The following is a 19,190-nucleotide window of genomic DNA, read 5'->3' on the forward strand; positions in this document are numbered from 1 at the left end:
AAAATCCCTGAATCCAATACAGAAATAAAAACCCTGAACCCAAGTGTTCAAATACTCTCCAGCCATTCGTGTCATTTTGGACTTGAGAGAGAGCACTGCTTGGGCTTTCTTGCCCATGCACCAAGAGGGAATTAGGAGGGTAAGACTGTCACTGCAACAGCAACTTTGAGACAGTCTAAGGCATGGTTGAAGGTTCCACCCTATGCCCACAGATGAACATTGCTATAAATGTAGTTTACCAAGAAGTCTGAGAAAGAGTAGCTCACCCAATGCAGGGTCTGCACCCCATGGGCCACAAGCATCCAAGCCTGGTCTAGAAAAAGTGGTCTCTCAGGACACACACAACCATTGTGGTGGTCCAACTTCAGGGTACCATGGTGCACCAAGTGACTACATGGGACATTGGACAATGGTATACTACATAACTCCCCTTAAATGGAACAAAAACAGTTAATTGAAATATTCAGAGCCCCCTGTGTCCCTGCTTTCCACCTCTCAGATGTCCAGTGTGTACCTCAGGCATATGTATGAGGTCTGTAAAGCCAGTACAGACAAAAGCTTCCCAGTTGTCAAGGACTAAGCTATGTTTATAATTTGTGCTTAGGACATGCAGTACTCCCATTAAAATGAAACATGGACCCTGATTATATGAATTCAGCTTAATCATTCTGTTCCAGGGCACACAGTGCCCTGACTTACAAGTAGCTAGAAATATCAACTTTCAAAAGTAACATTTACCCCTAGGAATATATCCCAATATGTTTCCCTGACTTCAATTTCATTAAAAGGGCCAACTGTGGCCATTGTTCATTATGAGTGATGGGAGATGTTGAGTTAAATGCCTGTGTCTTGTGTGATCTGGCTTCTTTATATTTACTATCTGTATTCCAGGCAAAGCTACCATGAATAGAGACACCCTAACAACAGTGCATCAGCCTCTCTGATAGTTTTTCATTTTATACAAAATTCAGTCAAAGTGAAACTTCAGGAGAACTGGAAAGTGTCTGTGGAAGAAAAGGAAACCATTATCTCGGGCAGACCAATGCTAACCGATTCTTCTTTGTCATCAGTCATGGTCCTCTCCTTGCCCACTTCTCCATTATCTTAGATAGAGGAGAGACTCCAAGCTTTAAGCAGCATCTTTCCCTCCGACCTGGCAGTATGCTTTCCCTCCAGCGTCTTGCTTGAGTGGATGCTGAGATCGGGGAAACTATTCATTCATGTTCTAAGCTATGGTAGACATTTGAGATCTCAGAGTCAGCCGATTTCCCAGGTACAATTAGAATCGGGACTCAATGAGATCCTGTCCCCATTAGTCAGTCCACATGAATTTGACAAGTTGAAATGGTGTCACCTGTTGACCCCAACCATTCTGCTGTTGTAGGATGAGGAGCAAGTAACTACTTTCCTACTGAGCATTCATTGCTCCTGCTCGGTTTCCTAGCAGCCCAATAGAGTTAGCTACTATGGTCCAGTGTCTTACCCTTTTCATGTCTAAGATTAGCTTTCAGTTCCTAGAGTTGTGGGAAAGACCAATGAAGGTAAGCACTAGTCTTTTTATACCATTCTGGGGAGTCCTCCCATTTGCTGTATTTAAAATAGAAGCTGTAAAGTAGGGCTAAACATTACCAGCAACCGAACACAAACCAAACACGTCATCCCGGAAGGGGCCATTGGCTCAGAGGCAGCAAAGATGCACATGCAAAGCTGTTTACTGAGCTGTCAGTAACACGATTACAAATGTAAACTACTGAGCTGCCCACAAGTGCAATATTTACTTCAATTCTGCTGGGTGATAGAACAGCATACAGGCATTCGAAAGATACTGTTCATGTTAGCTGTGTGCTGGTTTCCTCTCAAATAACTTGATACTATTAAAGACTTCTTTAGTAAAAAGAACTAAAAATCCACCTTATTCCTGAAGCAATAGAGAATGATCCTGACCAAAATAAAACAAATTCTGTACCACACCCTGAAATGGGATGCTCTTCCATTTTGTCTTGCTCTAAATCATGTCGTAACTTCCTGTAGCCATTCTGGATTCAGTCAAAATAACGAATGCTTAGATTTTTACCTTATTTTTTTCTTGATTTAAGCTTGTGCATAGATCTTTTGTAAGGAAGTGATGACATTCAAATTAGTAACTTGGAAAAAAGCTTGTGTTTTGCAGAATGTTTGTTTTCTTTGTTTCTGGACACAGTGCTTACACTATTGCCCAGAATTCTCCCACACTCACTATGAAGCCAGACTTGCCGTGAACTTAAGCCAACCCTCCCGCCTCAGTTTCCTGAGCATGAAATTTAGGCATGTGCCAATATGCTCAATGATATTCATTATATCTTAATTAAGCAAAAATCAGTCTGAAGATTTATATAAACAAATATAGAGGGGAAGTAGCTATTTATGGACACTGTGGTTGGTGTGCGTTTTAAAAAAACATTTTTTTGTTTACTTCAAGTCAAAAAATATACCGTGAGGCTGGTGGGATTGCTCAGTGGGTAAAACCACTTGCTGGGCAGGTCTGATGACTTTAGCTCAATCCCTGGAACCCATCAAGAAAGGAAAGAACTGACTCCTGAAAGTTATTTTTGTGATCTTTGCTGTGACCCTTCTCCTGCACTTGTACACACACACTTCTTTCTAGTACACAAATAATAAAAATAAATTATATATATATTCATGTGTGTATAATATATTATAGATTAAGCAGAAATAATCAATTACTTCTATATTCAACATTTGGGAAAATGCTTAGCATAATGTTTAAATCTTTTCCAGATAGCAGCATGCCCCCGAATCAATGGTGTCTCTCTTCTTGGAAAAAGCCACAGCCAGAAACATCTCCTGCAAATGGCGCCAGTAGCAGCAGCTTGGATGAATATGGTCCTAAGGCCATGAATTGGCACCCACTGTCCTTGCCTAAGACCCCCTATGCACATCCTCAGGAGCTGTGGCAATTCCCCTCCTCAGCGAGGCCAGAATTCCTAGAGCCTGCCTACTTTCGAGTCTTTCCTGACAGGCATCTGGCTCCACAAGTCTATCCTGATGGGAGACATGGTTCCCTTCAACATTTAGTCCAGGAGGTTAGACACCAAAACCATCGTCTGGAACCTGCTGCCAAGGCGAGCTGCAGCCATGTGAAGACAGCCGGAAGCACAGCATCACTCTTGAACCTGCCTCCCAGCTCAGGCCACTGTAAGGAGATACTTACAGACACTTGCAAGGTTACTGTGCTTGACAGTGACTTGGCATGACATTAGGGGCTAAGACTAATTGCTGCCATTCTGGGCATGAATAGGGCTGCTTGCAAGGGGCATTATTTTATTTAAAATGTCAATTGTTTCACTAGGCCACACTCACATACACAGTTTAATGACTAAAGTAGTACATGGAGGGAGCTGACAGACAGATTGGCCTGAGATAATCTCCCCAGTCTGTTGACTTGGCTTTGTCCTAGGAAAAAAGGAAGGGCTCATGCCTAAAATCATGCTGTCTCATTTACCTCTATTCCACTAAACAATCTATTTGCAAAACAGAGCCTTATGACGTACCTACAGGCTCAAACTCTGTTCTCCAAACAGGTTGACAACTTGCAATGATGCCAGACTCCTGGGCAAAAACAAGGGCAATCTATACCAACCATCTGCTCCACACATTAAAATTCAAAGCAATAGGAGAGGCAGCCCCATAGCTGACGGCACACACAACAGTGTCTGGCTGTCTGTGACACCCTCCTGGATATTAGGCTCCTCTTGCTTGCTTTCCTTTGGGTTTCTGCACCCTCATAACTTCCTCACACCCTGCACTCCCCCCCAAAAACCCAACAACAACAACAGTCCTCTAGACTTGTTCATGTTTTCTTCACTCACTCACCCAATATTTTTCCACTCAATAGTTGCTAGATTCAAAATACTCTTCATAGAGCAAGAGTCCCTTTGTTATCACTGTTGTTTATTTGTTTCACTTAAAGAAGAGTGCATTATACCTTAACCAAAAAAGCAATGCACTCTGGCACTCTGCCATAGGATTATCCTTTCTTGTGAAGTGACATATATAGTTTGTATACATCACATAAATGTATATACATATCATATATATATATATATTTATAAAACAAGTCTGCATCCTCTAACATGCTGTACCCTGGGTGAATTATGTTCTTTCACAACCTTATAATCAGGCATGCAGTTTCATGCCTGAAGGAAGTCACTGGATATTCTGTTTGCTGTGATTAAGCATACAGCCCACAAAGGACCAATTCAACATAACCCACAAAGTTTTGCACTATGTTCCATGTTGCAAACAAATTTCCCATTAAAATAGGACTTTAATATTTCCATAGTTTGATTATCAGTATATATATATATACATATATATGTATATATATAAATGACATCATGCAAATTACATACTTAGGAAAATGCTAAAAATTTATACTCTTATACACACACATACACACACACACACACACACACACACATGCACGTGTACACAAGGCAGAACCCTGCTTCAACAGTTGCTTAGAAAACAAATGGCTCAAATCAGCATTTTCCAAACATATCAACTCTATACAGTTCCAATTCAATCCAGCAACCCTTTAGTGAGCATCTACTATAACTGACACACATCAGGGCAAAGGATGTTGCAGGCATTGTGTATTCCCGAGACTGTGACACACATTCATATACAAATGTTTATTATCGAAGTCTCTTCTGGAGAATCACTTCACATTCCACTACTAATGTTGATGTCCCTTTCATTCCCTAGTGTCTGATAGTTCAGAATTCAGTGAGCAAGCTAGAGAGCCTTCATTGGCTCTTCGTGGGAGATGGGAGTTTCCAAAGGATGTATGATGGGCAGACTTCTGTTTCTCAGAATGTGATAAGAGAAATCACATTTCGTGTCCATAATGTGAGGGCCAGGCAATCCACGATCTCTGGGGTGCTACAGGGCTTCTAGCCTAGCCTGTGGCCTCATTGCCATGTTTTTGTCTTCTTTTCTAGACAAGAAGATCTACCGTCATGGACCTGCCAGTGCCAGTCTTGATAATAAAAGTAGGTATAGGGTTCAGACCTTCACAGTGTAGCTCTGTGCCTTGAAAACAAATGTGAAGAATCTATTGTAGCAGCCAGAGTCTCCAGAAGCTTATAAAGCCTTGTTTCTACTCTCAGCTTTTCATAGATAGAATCGGTTTGCTCTCAGTTTCAAAGAGTCCATATTTGTACTGTATATTTTGCAAAATTTTCTGGAACATGCAACTCTACTGAATTCTTTCATCTGAGCCTGACTCAGTCAAGGTGACTTGGTAAGATGAATGAAACCATGAGGATTAGCTGTTCCAGATGTTCAGGTTCAGCCACCCAGGGGGACAGATTCTGCAATCAGGGAACATGTGTCTGAGGCCCAAGGGCAGGATGCTGAGCTGTACATTGAATTTGAAATTAGGAGCTTCAAAATGAAGACAGGTTGGATAGAAGAGAAAGAGAGCGTCACAGCCTAAGTTCGAGGTTCCAATTTCAGTTCTGATACTTACTAGTCTCAGAAACTCACTAAGATTTTTGAACCTCCCAGTTCCATAGTTGCTTCATTTATAAGCTAAGCATAAAACAATGACCACAACATAGGGGTTCTGTGGGAATTTAATGAAATAATGTGTGTAAATGCTTAGACTAATATGTAGCTATAGTTGGCCACTGAAACAGTACAGTACGGCTCTGGAGCACATCTCAGTGGGAGAGAGAGAGAGAGAGAGAGAGAGAGAGAGAGAGAGAGAGAGAGAGAGAGAGAGAGAGTTGCAGCCTGATCCTGTTTTCTCCCATGGATCCAGAATTCCTAGAGGCATAGAGGCATCACTGTTCCTTTCTGTCCCTTCTGCTAAGAAGTACCCAATGAGACAAAGTCGCTGCTCTCTTTTAAATCACGCTGTGCTTTTTTCTTAGCAATGGTGCCTGATGGCAGGGGTTTTCAAACATAAGCAAATTCCCAGCTTTTAAAATGTAGGAAAGAACTGTTGTGGTGTGGAATGCACAGAAACTTGCCTGCTATTCTTTGTTCTGCCTCATTGTGTCTACTGTCCTGTTTCTTAGGTGCTGTGAGTCCTCAGCATTGTCCTTTGAACCAGGATGGAGCCCACAGGATTTTATGAGCCTGCTTTGCTTCTCTGACTGAATCGTGGGACCAAGATCAGCCCAAAGCGTTACAGCTTAAATCAGACTGCAGTCAACCTCATTCCTTCCCCAGAGAAATTCCAAATAAAATGGTGTGAAAAAGGTTGCCCTTCTCCACCTAGAACTTTTTGAGTCTGAATTCCCCCATCTCTAATATCTCGACTATAGAGAGAAGCTGAAAAGTCTACATATGGGTCTGTCCAATGAAATATTTTGCTTAGAAAATTCAATTCTAGATAACTGATTCAAAGGGTAATTGTTGAGAGATCTGAGATGGCAATTGAACAAGTGTCCTGTTCTAGCATGGAGCAGAACTTATTCTAGAAGATTCAGGGTATTTCTTGGTTGCACTTTTATGAGTTTCTGTCACCTTTGCTCTGATGAAGAGAAGCCTAACTAGCTTCCACAAAACATGCATGTCCATCTTATAGCTCAGAGCTAGCAGTAACTGTACAAGGGTCACTTTTCTTTAAGCAGTGAGCTGTTGGGCTCATCCATGAAGATACCCCACAGTAGCTTTTGCTAAGTTGGAGCTCCTCTGATATACACAGGCAAACCCTTGTCTAGATTGACTGCTATTTAGTCTCTAATTTACACTTCTAGGCCTAACCTGTTCTTCCCACCTGACTCCAGAGAGTTCAAGCCTTTTTCCATTCACTTTGCCTTTTCACTTTTGCAATTTTAGGATGTGCCACCCTACCTCCTCACCAAATGTAGAGCATTTTTTTTTTACACACATGGGATAGCTGGGCCTCACTTATGCTCTGGTTGATCTTCCAGCGGTGTGGTAGTTGAGTGGGGGTGGGGCAGGATGTGCCAATTTCCCACCAGATTGATCAATCTTGATGCTATGGGAAGTCCTGCAGTTGGAAACAGTTGACAGCAGCCTGGTGGGCTCTGACTCATCACCAGTCTTGGCCCTCACACCACAACGCACACCCATTTCTGACCTTTACAAACTAAAAGAACTGAAAGTGCTTTAAGAGGGCTGAAAATGTTCACATATTTGAGTGATGCTTACTTCTACAGAAGCAAAAAGAAAAGAAAAGGCAACAACTGTAAGGTTTCCAAATAGAAGGCTTCCTGAGCACACCCCCCCCCCGGCACACACACCCAAGAAAGCAGGAGGGAAGGGGGCCCCTTGGGAAGTAAAGGGTTTCAGCAGAAGAGGGAGGGTGACGGAAGAGGAGTCAGAAATAAAATTCATTATAAACATGTATGAGACCTGACAAGAACATAAATAACAGTTCCAAGTAAAGGGCTGGGGGAAATTAAAAACACTGATCTTTCAAAGGTTTCCCACCAGTCCTGTGGGTGGGATCTCATACCTCTGGCTTCCATGAGCACTATACATGCATGGTGTAGAGTTAAATATACAAGCAAAACACCTATTTACACAGAATGAAAACACATCCAAAAAGCAAAGTTCCAAGCGAGAATGTTGTTGGCAGATGCAGCTGAAGCTTATGCTTAAAACAGTTTTCCACTCTAAAACACAGTACCATGAGTAACTCTGACAATGAAATCAGTCCTCTCCAAGCTAATTACAACAGTTTTTTCTCCCATGTAAAGCATATGTAAGGGTCTTTTCCTAACGAAATGTCCCCAGGTTAACATTATTGATTGAAAATCATTGTATAGTTTTCCATCTCTGCCTGACCCCTCCCAGTAACCCATGCTATCTGACCTTTCACATGAGTACTGGGGATATGAACTTGTTAGATCTTTATGCTTGCATGGCAAGAATTTCTCCAACACCACTTTAATGGGAATATATTGAAATAGCATGACACTGTAGTTTTATTTAAAGATCAACAGTGATTCTAGAGATGGATAGACATATTCCATTTTCATAGCATTATTTCTTCATACATGTGTAAATGAAATCTTAAGAATCTATGAAGGTGACTGTATAGAAGACTCAAACTAATGGGGTTTGAGGGCTATGGTGCCTGAACCAGCCATCTTCTGTAACTATGAAAGGCTTCAAGTGGTGGGACTGGGACATCAACTCAGACACAAAACTTTTGACCTACAACCTGTTCTGCCTCAAGACATGCTGGGGTATAGATGGCACAGAAATTGTGGGAATTGCCAGCCAATGACCGCTCCAATTTGAAGTATAAATCACACGAGGAAGCACACACCTCACACCTCCTGGGTGGGCAGGAACCAAAGACTACTGAATAGCCCAGAGATTTAGGACAGGGCCAAACATGACTGGCAAAAAAAGTCTATGAAGTGATTCCTAATGATATTGTGCTATACTCATAGCCCAATGGTCGTGAGGGGGTGTCAGCCAGCAATGAATGGAAGTAATGCAGAGACCCACAGCCAAATACTAGGCAGAACTCAGGAACTCTTGCAGAAAAGGGGAAGGAAAGATAGTAGGAGCCAGAGGGGTTGAGGATATCACAGGAACATGGCCTTCAGAACCAGCTAACCAGGGTTCATAGGGGCTCACCAAGACTGAAATGACAATCAGGGAGCTGGTGTGGGTCTGACCTAGGTCTTCTCTATATAAGTTATGGTTGTGTAGCTTGGTGGACTCAAAGAGGGAGTGTAGCATCTCTGATGCTTTTGCCTGCACTTGGGACCCTTTTCATCCTATTGGGTTGCCTCTTTCAGCTTTGATATGGGAAGTTGTGTCTAGTCTTATTGTGACTTATTAAGCCCAGGTTGATATACCTGGGAGGCCTGCTCTTTGCTGAAGGGAAATGCAGGAGGACTGGATGTGGGGAAGAGAGGAGGTGGGGAGTTGGGAGAAGAGGTAGGAAGGGAAACAGTGGGCAGGATGCAATGTATGAGAGAAGAATGAATGAAATTAAACTAAGTAAGAATCTTCTGAAAAGTAAGTTGTTTCAATGAGTTTGCATGTGACACTTCATTGGCTCTTTCTTTCTTTCCCTCCCTTCCTCCCCCTCTCTTCTCTCTTCTCTCTCTCTCTCTCTCTCCCTCTCTCTCTCTCTCCCTCCCTCCCTCTCTCTCTCTCTCTCTCTCTCTCTCTCTTATTTATTTTGCCCTTTTCAAGACACACTTTCTCTGTGTAGCATCTGACAATCCTGGAATTCTCTTTGTAGACCAGGCTGGCCTTGAACTCAGAGATCCACCTGCCTCTGCCTTCTGTGTGCTCGTATTAAAGGCATATGCCACCATTGCTTGGTTCCATTAATATTTCAAATTTGGAGGCCCTGGTGATTTCCTGAAGAAGTCAACCCCCACTTTTGGGTTTGTATACCTGATTCTTTCTTAAGTCAGCCTCTTTGTGACTGTCTCCTTTCCTCCTCCCATTATCCACCCTTCCCTCTTTCTTCCTCTGTCTCCTTTTTCTAGGCTGAAATTCATATTAATACTTAATCTTGCCAGGTATGTTGACACATACATTTAATCCAGCACTCAGGAGGCAGAGGAAGGCAGAAGTCTATGAGATTGAGACCAGCTGCAGCTGTAATACACCAAACAGACAAACAAACAAACAACAATAACAACCCACAAATAAACCAATAACAACAAACCAAAACCAAAACAAACCAGTCTTTTCAGCTTTTGAAACAGGGTTGCTTTTAGCCCAAGCAGAATGACATACTCTGTTTCAAGAAATATGGCCTTGAATGTCTGATTCTCTTGCCTCTATTCCCTAAAGGTGGAATTACATGTCTGGAGCATGATGCCCAATTTTAATGCTTATTCTTAATAAACTCCAACTTTCTCCAAAAGAAAATAAAACTATAATGCTTTCTTAATCTCACTGCATGCTTTTCCTAAGAGTTCGGTCACCTGAGCTCTGGTTGCCTCTTTCTAGTCAGTTATGCCATCTTGAATTCTCACCCCAACCCTCAGTAGTCTTAGTTTGCCTGTGTGTAAAATAAAGTGATCTCTAAGGTCATTTCCAGCTATGGGAGCCTGTATGTTTACAAGGTGTATCAACAATTGTTTCCTGGAGAAGAGACTGAAGGAAAGGGAAGTCTAATGACTGGCCCAACTTGGGGATCCATCTCATGGTGGTGGGAGCACCAAGGCCTGACACTATTACTGATGCTATGATGTGCTTATAGACAGGAACCTGGCATGACTGTCCTCGAGAGGCCCTACCAGCAGCTGACTGAGACAGATGGAGATACTGATACCCAACCATTGGACTGAAGTCAGAGACCCTATGGTTGAATTAGGGGAAGGATTAAAGAAGCATAGTGGAGGGTGAATCCATAGGAAGGCTAGCAGTCTCAACTAACCCAAACCCCAGCGAGCTCCCAGAGACTAAGACACCAACCAGGCAGCATACACTAGCTGATATGATGACCCTGACAAATATAGCAGAGCACTGCCTGGTTTGGCCTCTGTGGGAGAAGATGCCTATAATCCTGTAGAGACTTGAGACCTCAGGGAACAGGGAGAGAACTGGGGGAAATACCCTCTCAGAAAAGAAAAAGGGGAATAAATAAAAGTATTAAAAATAAATTGGTATGGTCTGAATGACTGCAGAACAGAGAAGACAAATGTAATAGAGAGATGCAGCCAGAATCAACCTTCACGATAGAATTTTCTGGGCTGGGTGTGGTGGAGCTCTCAGTCCTTTATTTGCAACACTCAGAAGGCAGAGAGAGGTGGATCTCTAAGGCTAGCCTGATCTCCATAGTGAGTTCCAGGCCACCTAGGACTACATAGGGAGACCCTGTCTCAAAAAGGAAGGGGACAGGGGTTCTGGAGGCTGACAGCTTTAGTTTGTTCCTGTTCTGGGGTACCTGGTGAATTAATTCATGGCCAGTCTAGGCTATGAGATGCCACTTAAAAAAAAACAAAAAATGTAGATACCTTTTTAAAATTTAAAAACAAAATCTTACACTGAATTGCAGAGATTGTAGTCATTGAGGTCCCCCACCTATTAGAACTGTAGGACCCTCTTTTCACCCTTGCTGTTTGAGAGCATGTCTTAGCCAACAACTATAGGACTACTGCTCCTACACAAATGGGGCTTCTCCAACGAGCAACATTTGCCCCAAAATTCCAATTTAAATGGTCAAGAATCAAGATTTTTCCAGTCATGTACAATGGTCAAACTCCTTGTTCAATCATGCCTCTTCAGCTGCTTTTTTCCACAGGCATTATTTGCTGAACCTTCACAAACCTCTCACACTCCCATATTGTGGAGCCTCCAACTAACAAATGCTTTTAGAAAGAACCCACAGACAGAAATCTCAAGACTCATTGAACAGATGGTCACTGTGTTGGAGTTGATAAGTAGTTGCAACTCAAACTCGAAACACGGGTTAGATTAGGTTTGCTGAAGCTCAGGACGTAGAGTTAAGTTCGATGTAAAAGTGGTGCCCCAACTTAGCTTCCAGCCACCTCTTCAACCACCATTGTAAACTATCATTGAAGCTAGCAAGTGACTGTATACAAAACAGACGACAGTTCTTCCAGACTCATGGTATCCACATCAAGGTCTCACTGGAGACAGCAGAATCACCATGGGACTCACTGAATATACATACTCCTTAGCTCCTCTGTAGACTACTGAGTTGGAGGCTCTAGGGGTAAGAACCACCCATGTCTTACTCCCATGGTATCAGTTTCCTATTCCCACAGTAACAGCTTAACTTGATGGCTTTCAACAATTCAACTGTGTTATCATAGAATTCTGGAATGACTACATCCTCTTCATTGATCAGTGAACATGGAGGGCTGGTTTCTTTTGGAGGCTCCAAGGGAGAATATAATTTCTCCTTGCCTTTTTCTCTTTCTAGAACAGTGGTTCTCAACCTTCCTAACGCTGTGATCCTTTAGGACAATTCCTCATACTGTGGTGGCCCCCAACCATAAAATTACTTTTTTCTTCTTCATAACTATTATTTTGCTACTTTTATAAATTGTAATGTAAATATCTGATATGAAAGATATCTAATATGTGGGTCACAACCTGCAGGTTGAGAACCGCTGTTCTAGTGGCCTTGTAAGTTCCTTGTCTCTTAGACACTCGTTTCCATCTTCAAAGTCAGCATCATCACATCTCTCAGACTATTCTTCCTTAGTCTTATCTCTTCTAGCTTCCTTTTGCCTTCCTCTCCAATTTTAAGGACTATTGTGATTACCCCAGATTACAGATAGCCTCCCTTTATTTAGGTCATCTGATGACCTAATCATGTGTTCCCTAGCTGATTTGTCTGTTACAATGTAAGATTAAGAGGTTTGAGAGGTCTTAGGACACCAAAACAGTTGCGGCTACTAGTTTGCCTACCGCTGCAGACACACAATTTAGAAACTGTCTACCTATGTGGTATAAATGTTTCTCCCCAGCTTATCATGTCTGACAATGTTTATTCAGCATACATGAAGGACAAAACAGACAGTTTGCTACTTCCTTTAAAAGAAGTGCTGTTCTTAATAATACAAAAATAAATTTGTCCAGTGCAAGGATTTAAGTGGACAGGTGTTCAACTTCATTATTTATTATAGAGAGAAATGAAGCACACACAAATGGCCAACAGTTGGGCATTAGTTAAACAAATTAGTTCTTTTGATGCAATAAATAATGAATAGTAATTAAAGTGATGCTATAGGTCTATATATATTCATGAAAATGAATATTAAGTAATATACATATGTAATGCACATATGCATATTGAACTCATGGTAAAAATCCATATGTATAATTTAACTAGTGATAATTGTTTATCATAGTAGTGCTTGTCATAGCAAGAATCCAGAAGTGACCAAAATTTTTTATAAAAAACAACTGGGCAAAATTAATCTTGAACATTTAAATACAATTGAAAACTATGGCACATTTAAAACAGATCAGGTAGATTTTTATACAGATATGGAAAGCTATCTAAAATGTACCATTAATTGATAAAGACAAGTTACCAAAATAGTTCAACTATTTACTACCCTCCTATTCGTGGTTTCACAGTGTGTGTGTGTGTGTGTGTGTGTGTGTGTGTGTGTTAGTGCTACTGGTTTACACACTGCTGTACCACTCCAGAGGGAACATTCTCATCCTACCTCATGCTGTTCTGTGTGCTTCAAGTTCTCTGAAGTCTTGACATTCTCTTGGTGCCGCCTTGTCATTTTTAAATGTTTACATTTTCATTTTTGCCAGTGACAGAATCCTGCCATTGATTGTCTCAAACCTTCAGTTTTGGGCCTTTGTGAGCAACAGTGGCTGTAACCATGAACATAGTAGCTCGAGTGTTAGCTTAGAAAAATAAGATTATATTCCTTTCAGAGTTCCTCTTAGATTCTTGAGATAAGTGGGAAGAAAATTAAGCTGTTTATAGTATGGTGATTAGTGGTTTTGTGAAAACACTGACCCTAGAGAAATGCCTATTGGTGATTCCAGGACATAACCTATAGGAAGATGGAGGAAATGGACAACTGTTCAATAGGTTGGGAGTTTCAGTTTTGCAAGGTGAAAATATTTTAGATACTCAATGCATAACATTGGGAACATTTTTAATACTACTGAGCTCTGAATCTCAATATGGTCAAGAATGCAGATTTTTCCGTTGTATTATAAAATGTTTAATTCTTTGTGTCATATGTACGGGGACTTTGCCAGCATGTGTTTCTGTACACCACATGTGTGCACATTGTCTTGAACTTACCATCCTCATGACAGGGTGAAGAATCTAACATTAGAGTTCACAGTAAAAATGGAATGAAGAGAGGACCGCTTCCTTGCACCTACGTATGAATGAGACAATCCACATGATGTAAACCTGTAATGATAATCTTAGCAATTAGCTTCCAACACTCACTGATATGCCAGTGGTATTTGGACACGTCACTATGTGGTTCAAAAATCTTGACTTCTGGTAATAAGTGTTTCATGTTTTCAAGGTTGTGAGCACATGTTTAATTTGATGTACTTTGAATATGTGTGAAATTGGAAAATTAAACATGGTAGAATAACATCTGGAACAATGTAGCATTTTATTTTCTTGTTCTGTTAGTTTACTTCCAGCTTGCTAATTACAGAAGAGGCATGATTTCAAACTTTCCCAGTGATATGGTTGAATGTTCGCATCCCTAAATCTAGCTAGCCACAATGGTACCATCTCCACTAGCAGTGGCGTAACCACAGTAACATCTAAAGCTGTTACAATGACAGGAGAAAAATCCGCATTTGAGGAGGAGAGAGTTTGATATTTTGAGGTATATCCTTTCCTGAAATGGATATTTTAGAGTTTCAAGAATGTGTATAGAATTCAAAAACCAATCTAAATGTACCTGAAATTTTAAATGTTCTAAATGGAATTAAACCAGAATTTTAAAATAAACACCAAATCCCTGAAAAACGAGCCCTTTTCACTGTAAATCTTAAAAACAACAACACATTTCTACTAAACAAATCTTTGTCAATTAGGGAAAAATCAGAAATTACAAATTTCCTGAAAAATAATTCCAATGAAAATATTATACAGTAGAATTTACTGGATACAGTTAAACCCCTGGCTAGAGGGAAATTCATAGCCCTATTCATATATGATAAAAATAAGAGAAGTCAATTTACAAATAAAACTAGAAATAGCATAAAATAAACAAAAGATAGCAGGGTGAATTGAGGTGGGATGCCATCCCAAAGATCCAAACAAAGACTGAGGTTTCCTTTGGCCCCATGGAGCATTGAGGAGTGGCCCCTTCATGCCTTCAAAACCAGTACCACCTGGGTGACTTTTACACATTACCAAGTACAGCTGCAGCACAGGGTACAACCTTGGCTCTCTCTGGAACATAGTTTCTTCTTTTCTTATATATTTTTCTTTTATTGGATTTGTTTATTTACATTTTAAATGTTATCCCCCTTTCTGGTTTCCCCTCCAGAAACCCGCTATCTCCCCCTGCTTCTATGAGGGTGCTCCCCAACCCTTCCACTCCCTCCCACCTCCCTGCCCTGGCATTCCCCTACAATGGGGCATTGAGCCTTGACAGGACCAAGGGCTTCTCCTCCCATTGATGCCTGACAAGGCCATCCTCTGCTACATATGTGACAAGAGCCATAGGTCCATCCATGTGTACTCTTAGGATGGTGGTTTTGTCCCTGGGAGCTCTGGGGGTCTAGTTGGTTGATATTGTTGTTCTTATGGGCTTGCAAATCCCTTCAGCTCCTTCAGTCCTTTCTCTAGCTCCTCCATTGGGGACCGTGATCTCAGTTCAATGGTTGGCTACAGTCATCTGCCTCTGTATTTGTCATGCTCTGGCAGAGCCTCTCAGGACACAGCTATATAAGGCTCCTGTCAGCAAGCACTTCTTGGTATCCGCAATATTGCCTGGGTTTGGTGTCTGTATATGGGATGGATCCCCAGGTGGGGCAGTCTCTGGATGGCCATTCCTTCAGTCTTTGCTCCATACTTTGTCTCCATATTTCCTCCTGTGAGTATTTTTGTCCCCCCTTCTAAGGACTGAAGCATCCACCTTTGTGGAATACAGCTTCTTTGTGCTTTCCAAAAACACTTCCCAGAAGATTTCACCTCAGTGATGCTGGTCTCTTCTTAATCACTGCTAACTTCTTAACTCCAGCTGACCAGCATCAATTGTCGCAGTCGTCCCTTCTATTCTTGACTCTAAAGCCAAAGCTAAACGGATGAAGCTGCTGTGTTCTGCTGCTTCTGGGACTGGAACATACCCCCCCATTCTATCACAAGCTTTCTGTTTCCTGACTAAGCTTAGCCCTCCTGGAACTTGCTCTGTAGATTGATCTTGAACTCAGAAATCTGCATGGCTGTCTCTTGTAATGCTGGGATGAAAGGTGTGTACTACCATGCCTAGATTTGAGCTTTTCTTCACCTAGACCCTATTTCTATTCCAGGCTGGACTTGAACTAGGAGATCTGCTTGGCTTTATCTTCTAGGATTAAAGGTGTGCACCACCATGGCTGGATCTAAACTTAGTTGGGAAGGATCTTGCCACAAAGTCCCAGTCCCTTAATTTTTTATCTCCTTGAACACAGGATTCAGCTCCAGTTCACTTCTTGGTGCCCCTTTAATATTCAAACCATATATTTTATATTTTTCCTTTCTCAGCTTACTGCATTTGTTCAAAATGCTGTTCCTCAGACTTAAACCAGAGAACAAAGTCTCTGCTGGGCTTTTTTGAGACTTCCTTTGTTGATGCAATTAATATAAATCTCTTTACTTTAGTCTCAGGCAGTCTCTTCAGACAATGGCAAAAAGCAGCCATGTTCTTCACATATTAAAGTTCTTCTCCCCTGAAACCTCTTGGGCCCAGGCCTACACAGTTCAAATGACCCTCAGCACCACTGTCTTCCTTATTCCTACTAGGTTGGCCCATGAGGCCTCACTTAAAGCATCCCATGGTTTTCCAAATCCAAAATCCCCAAATCCACATTCTTCCAAACAAAAACATGGTCGGGCCTATCACAGCAATACCCCAGTCCTTGGTACCAACTTCTGTCTTAGAGTTTTATTGCTGTGAACAGACACCATGACAAAAGCAAGATTTATGAAGGACAACATTTAATTGGGGCTGGCTTACAGGTTCAGAGTTTCCATCCATTATCATCAAAGCAGGAACATGGCAGCATCCAGGCAGGCATGGTGCAGGGGGAGCTGAGAGTTCTACATCTTCATCTGAAGGAAACCAGGAACAGACTGGGCATCCTCAGGCAACTAGGAGGAGGGTCTCCAAGCCCACCCCCACAGTGACACACTTCTTCCAACAAGGCCACCTTCTCAAAATGCCACTCCCTGGGCTAAGCATATTCAAACTATGACTATATATTTTACCATTAAACCTGTCATTATTAGGAGCATATATGTGAAAAAAGTCACAGTGATGATTTAAACATGTACCATACTTTAGAGTTTGAAGCCCCGAATCACTGATTTTCAGATATATGTAACACATCACCTGAGCCAGGCAAAGCTTTGAAGACCAGATGTGTATATGGAGGGTTTCCTTACGTGGTAATGTTAGCTATTAGCATCATAACAATGAGCAAAATACCTTACACTCAAGGGTGACCAACTACCTATGATTGCCCAGGACTTCCTTGGTCTTAGCATTGAAAGTCTTGTATCTAAAGAGTTCCTTCATTCCCAAGTCAATCAGGATAATCAATCACCCTGTATTACTTTACACTGATTACAACATTCTTATCAAGGAGGTATGGGTACTGTTTGCATTTTACTACAGATAGGATGACAATTCATGGAGATTAAATCACCAGTGTAAGGTCATAAATCTACAAGTAGGTGGCATCTAACCTCTACCCTTGGATGACTAACTATTCTTTCCACTTATACAGCTGAAAAGAACAAAATAGAGAGATTGCCTCAGGTATGGGAGACCCAAACTATTGTCAAAATTCAAGACAGCTGAGAGAAGTCAAATTGAGATTGCTCCCTTAGTCCAGAACTGAAAGCTGCGAGTTAGTGGAGCCACCATGGAACTGGCTCTGTAGAGCAGGCTGGCCTTGAACTCACAGAAATCTTCCTGCCTCTGCCTCCAGAGTGCTGGGAATAAATGGGTGTGCTGGATAAGGTGCTACAGTCAGATCTTGAATGTCTTATCCCCATCCACTGCCAAGACCAATATGCTGAAGGATGGTAGTCAGCCTGTAGTACTTCTGTTGGTGGGGGTGGGGATAGGGGTATGGAGAACTGTAGGCGGTTGGCTGAGAAGCTGAACTTAACATATTAGGGACAGGCCTTAAAGGAGATATTTGGAGTCAGTCCCTGCCCCCATCCTCCTGCCATGAAACAAAAGCAGCTTTGTTCCACCTTACGCTGCTGTTCTATCTCACTACAGGCGAGAAAGCCAGTGGGCCATGAACTAAAACATCTAAAACTGAGCAATGTTAATCAATCCTGGGCCAGCCATTTCATGGCAGTGAGCAATGGAAAGGAACCACACCCTCAAATCTGTGTATGCTTTACAGACTTCTTCTTAGGAAGTGGAGCAAGTCCTTATGGTCTACTAAGTCATTAGCAAAGGGGTACATTTCTAGAAGACTCGGAGGGTTTCCCCTGAGCACTTTGTAAATAATCTACCAAGCAAGGAGGGTCAGCCTCCACCCACAGTGAGAAATTCAGAATCACAGTCATAGCGTGAGCTAAATATTGTTGTTTTTCCCAACTCATCCACAAAGCAATAAAAATCTACCAGGAATATTGTTATAGTTCACTGGAGAATAAGAATCTGATCTTCAAGATCTGGAAGCTCAGGTTTCTATTAGTAGTGCAAAGACTCGGGAAGAAAGTCAGGGTTGAAAGCTCCAGGATAGAACATTCAAAGAATACCAGGTGAAAGGTGAAGGTGAGGAAAAGTGAACAAAGGCTGCAGAGAGAGAAGGACCAATCCCTGCACTAGCCAATAGAAGAAGGAGGAAGCCAATAGAAGAGGAGGCATCTGTACTCAAGTGCTCTTAGGATGGAATATTCTATTGTAAGCACAGCATCCAGCAGAGCACTTCCTTAGTTCTGGAGAAGCAGAGAAGACAGGAGTGCCTCAAAGCTCCGAAACAACGAGTTAGCTTGTCTTAAGTGCCACACTGTGGCTGGCTGAGGAAATATCACTGCTAGCATGTTTGTTAATGTCAATAATGTTGAGTTTCACTTCACCTTGGGAAGTGAGGCGCTCTACGTGTTCAAGATTCCATTAGTGAACTCCATAGTAAATAACCATATACGGGGTTAAATTCAGGAACAGTGCGATCGATGCCCCAAACCAACACATCTTGTGATGCAGAAATAAGGAAGATATTCGATGCTCAGTTAACCCGAGGGAAATTCAATAACTGAATTACTTAGTTGTATTGTTATCTGTTACTAAGTTAAGGGAGTTGGTAATTCTGAATAAACTCCTATGCACCACTCATCTGCTTGCTAAACCTTCTCTAGCTTTTAGAAACGAATCAGACCCAGGCTCAGCAAATTAGTTCAGCTGTTTTCCTTTAATACATAAATGAATAAAAATAGCTTCTTGCCACTGACCAATTGGTAATATGCTTGGCCAACAAAGACAGCAAGTAGCTTTTATAGATTCTTCTAAAACTCTTCCCCA

At 41.7% G+C, this 19,190-nt stretch overlaps 1 protein-coding gene across 3 annotated transcripts in view; it reads left to right on the forward strand.

Annotated features, from left to right (window-relative positions):
* Vgll1 (vestigial-like family member 1) overlaps positions 1-6,273 on the forward strand; it is a 28,064-nt gene extending 21,791 nt beyond the window's left edge. For all 3 annotated transcript variants that reach the window (XM_087600354.1, XM_087600353.1, NM_001433335.1), the window contains 3 exon segments: positions 2,779-3,195; positions 5,004-5,054; positions 6,087-6,273. In XM_087600354.1, the coding sequence (XP_087456480.1) occupies positions 2,779-3,195; positions 5,004-5,054; positions 6,087-6,145 (527 nt within the window). In that variant the 3' untranslated portion in view covers positions 6,146-6,273.
* Positions 6,274-19,190: the final 12,917 nt, after the last annotated feature.

This window comes from Rattus norvegicus, chromosome X (assembly GCF_021556685.1).
Source record: "Rattus norvegicus strain SHRSP/BbbUtx chromosome X, alternate assembly SHRSP_T2T, whole genome shotgun sequence".
Lineage (NCBI taxonomy): Eukaryota > Metazoa > Chordata > Mammalia > Rodentia > Muridae > Rattus > Rattus norvegicus.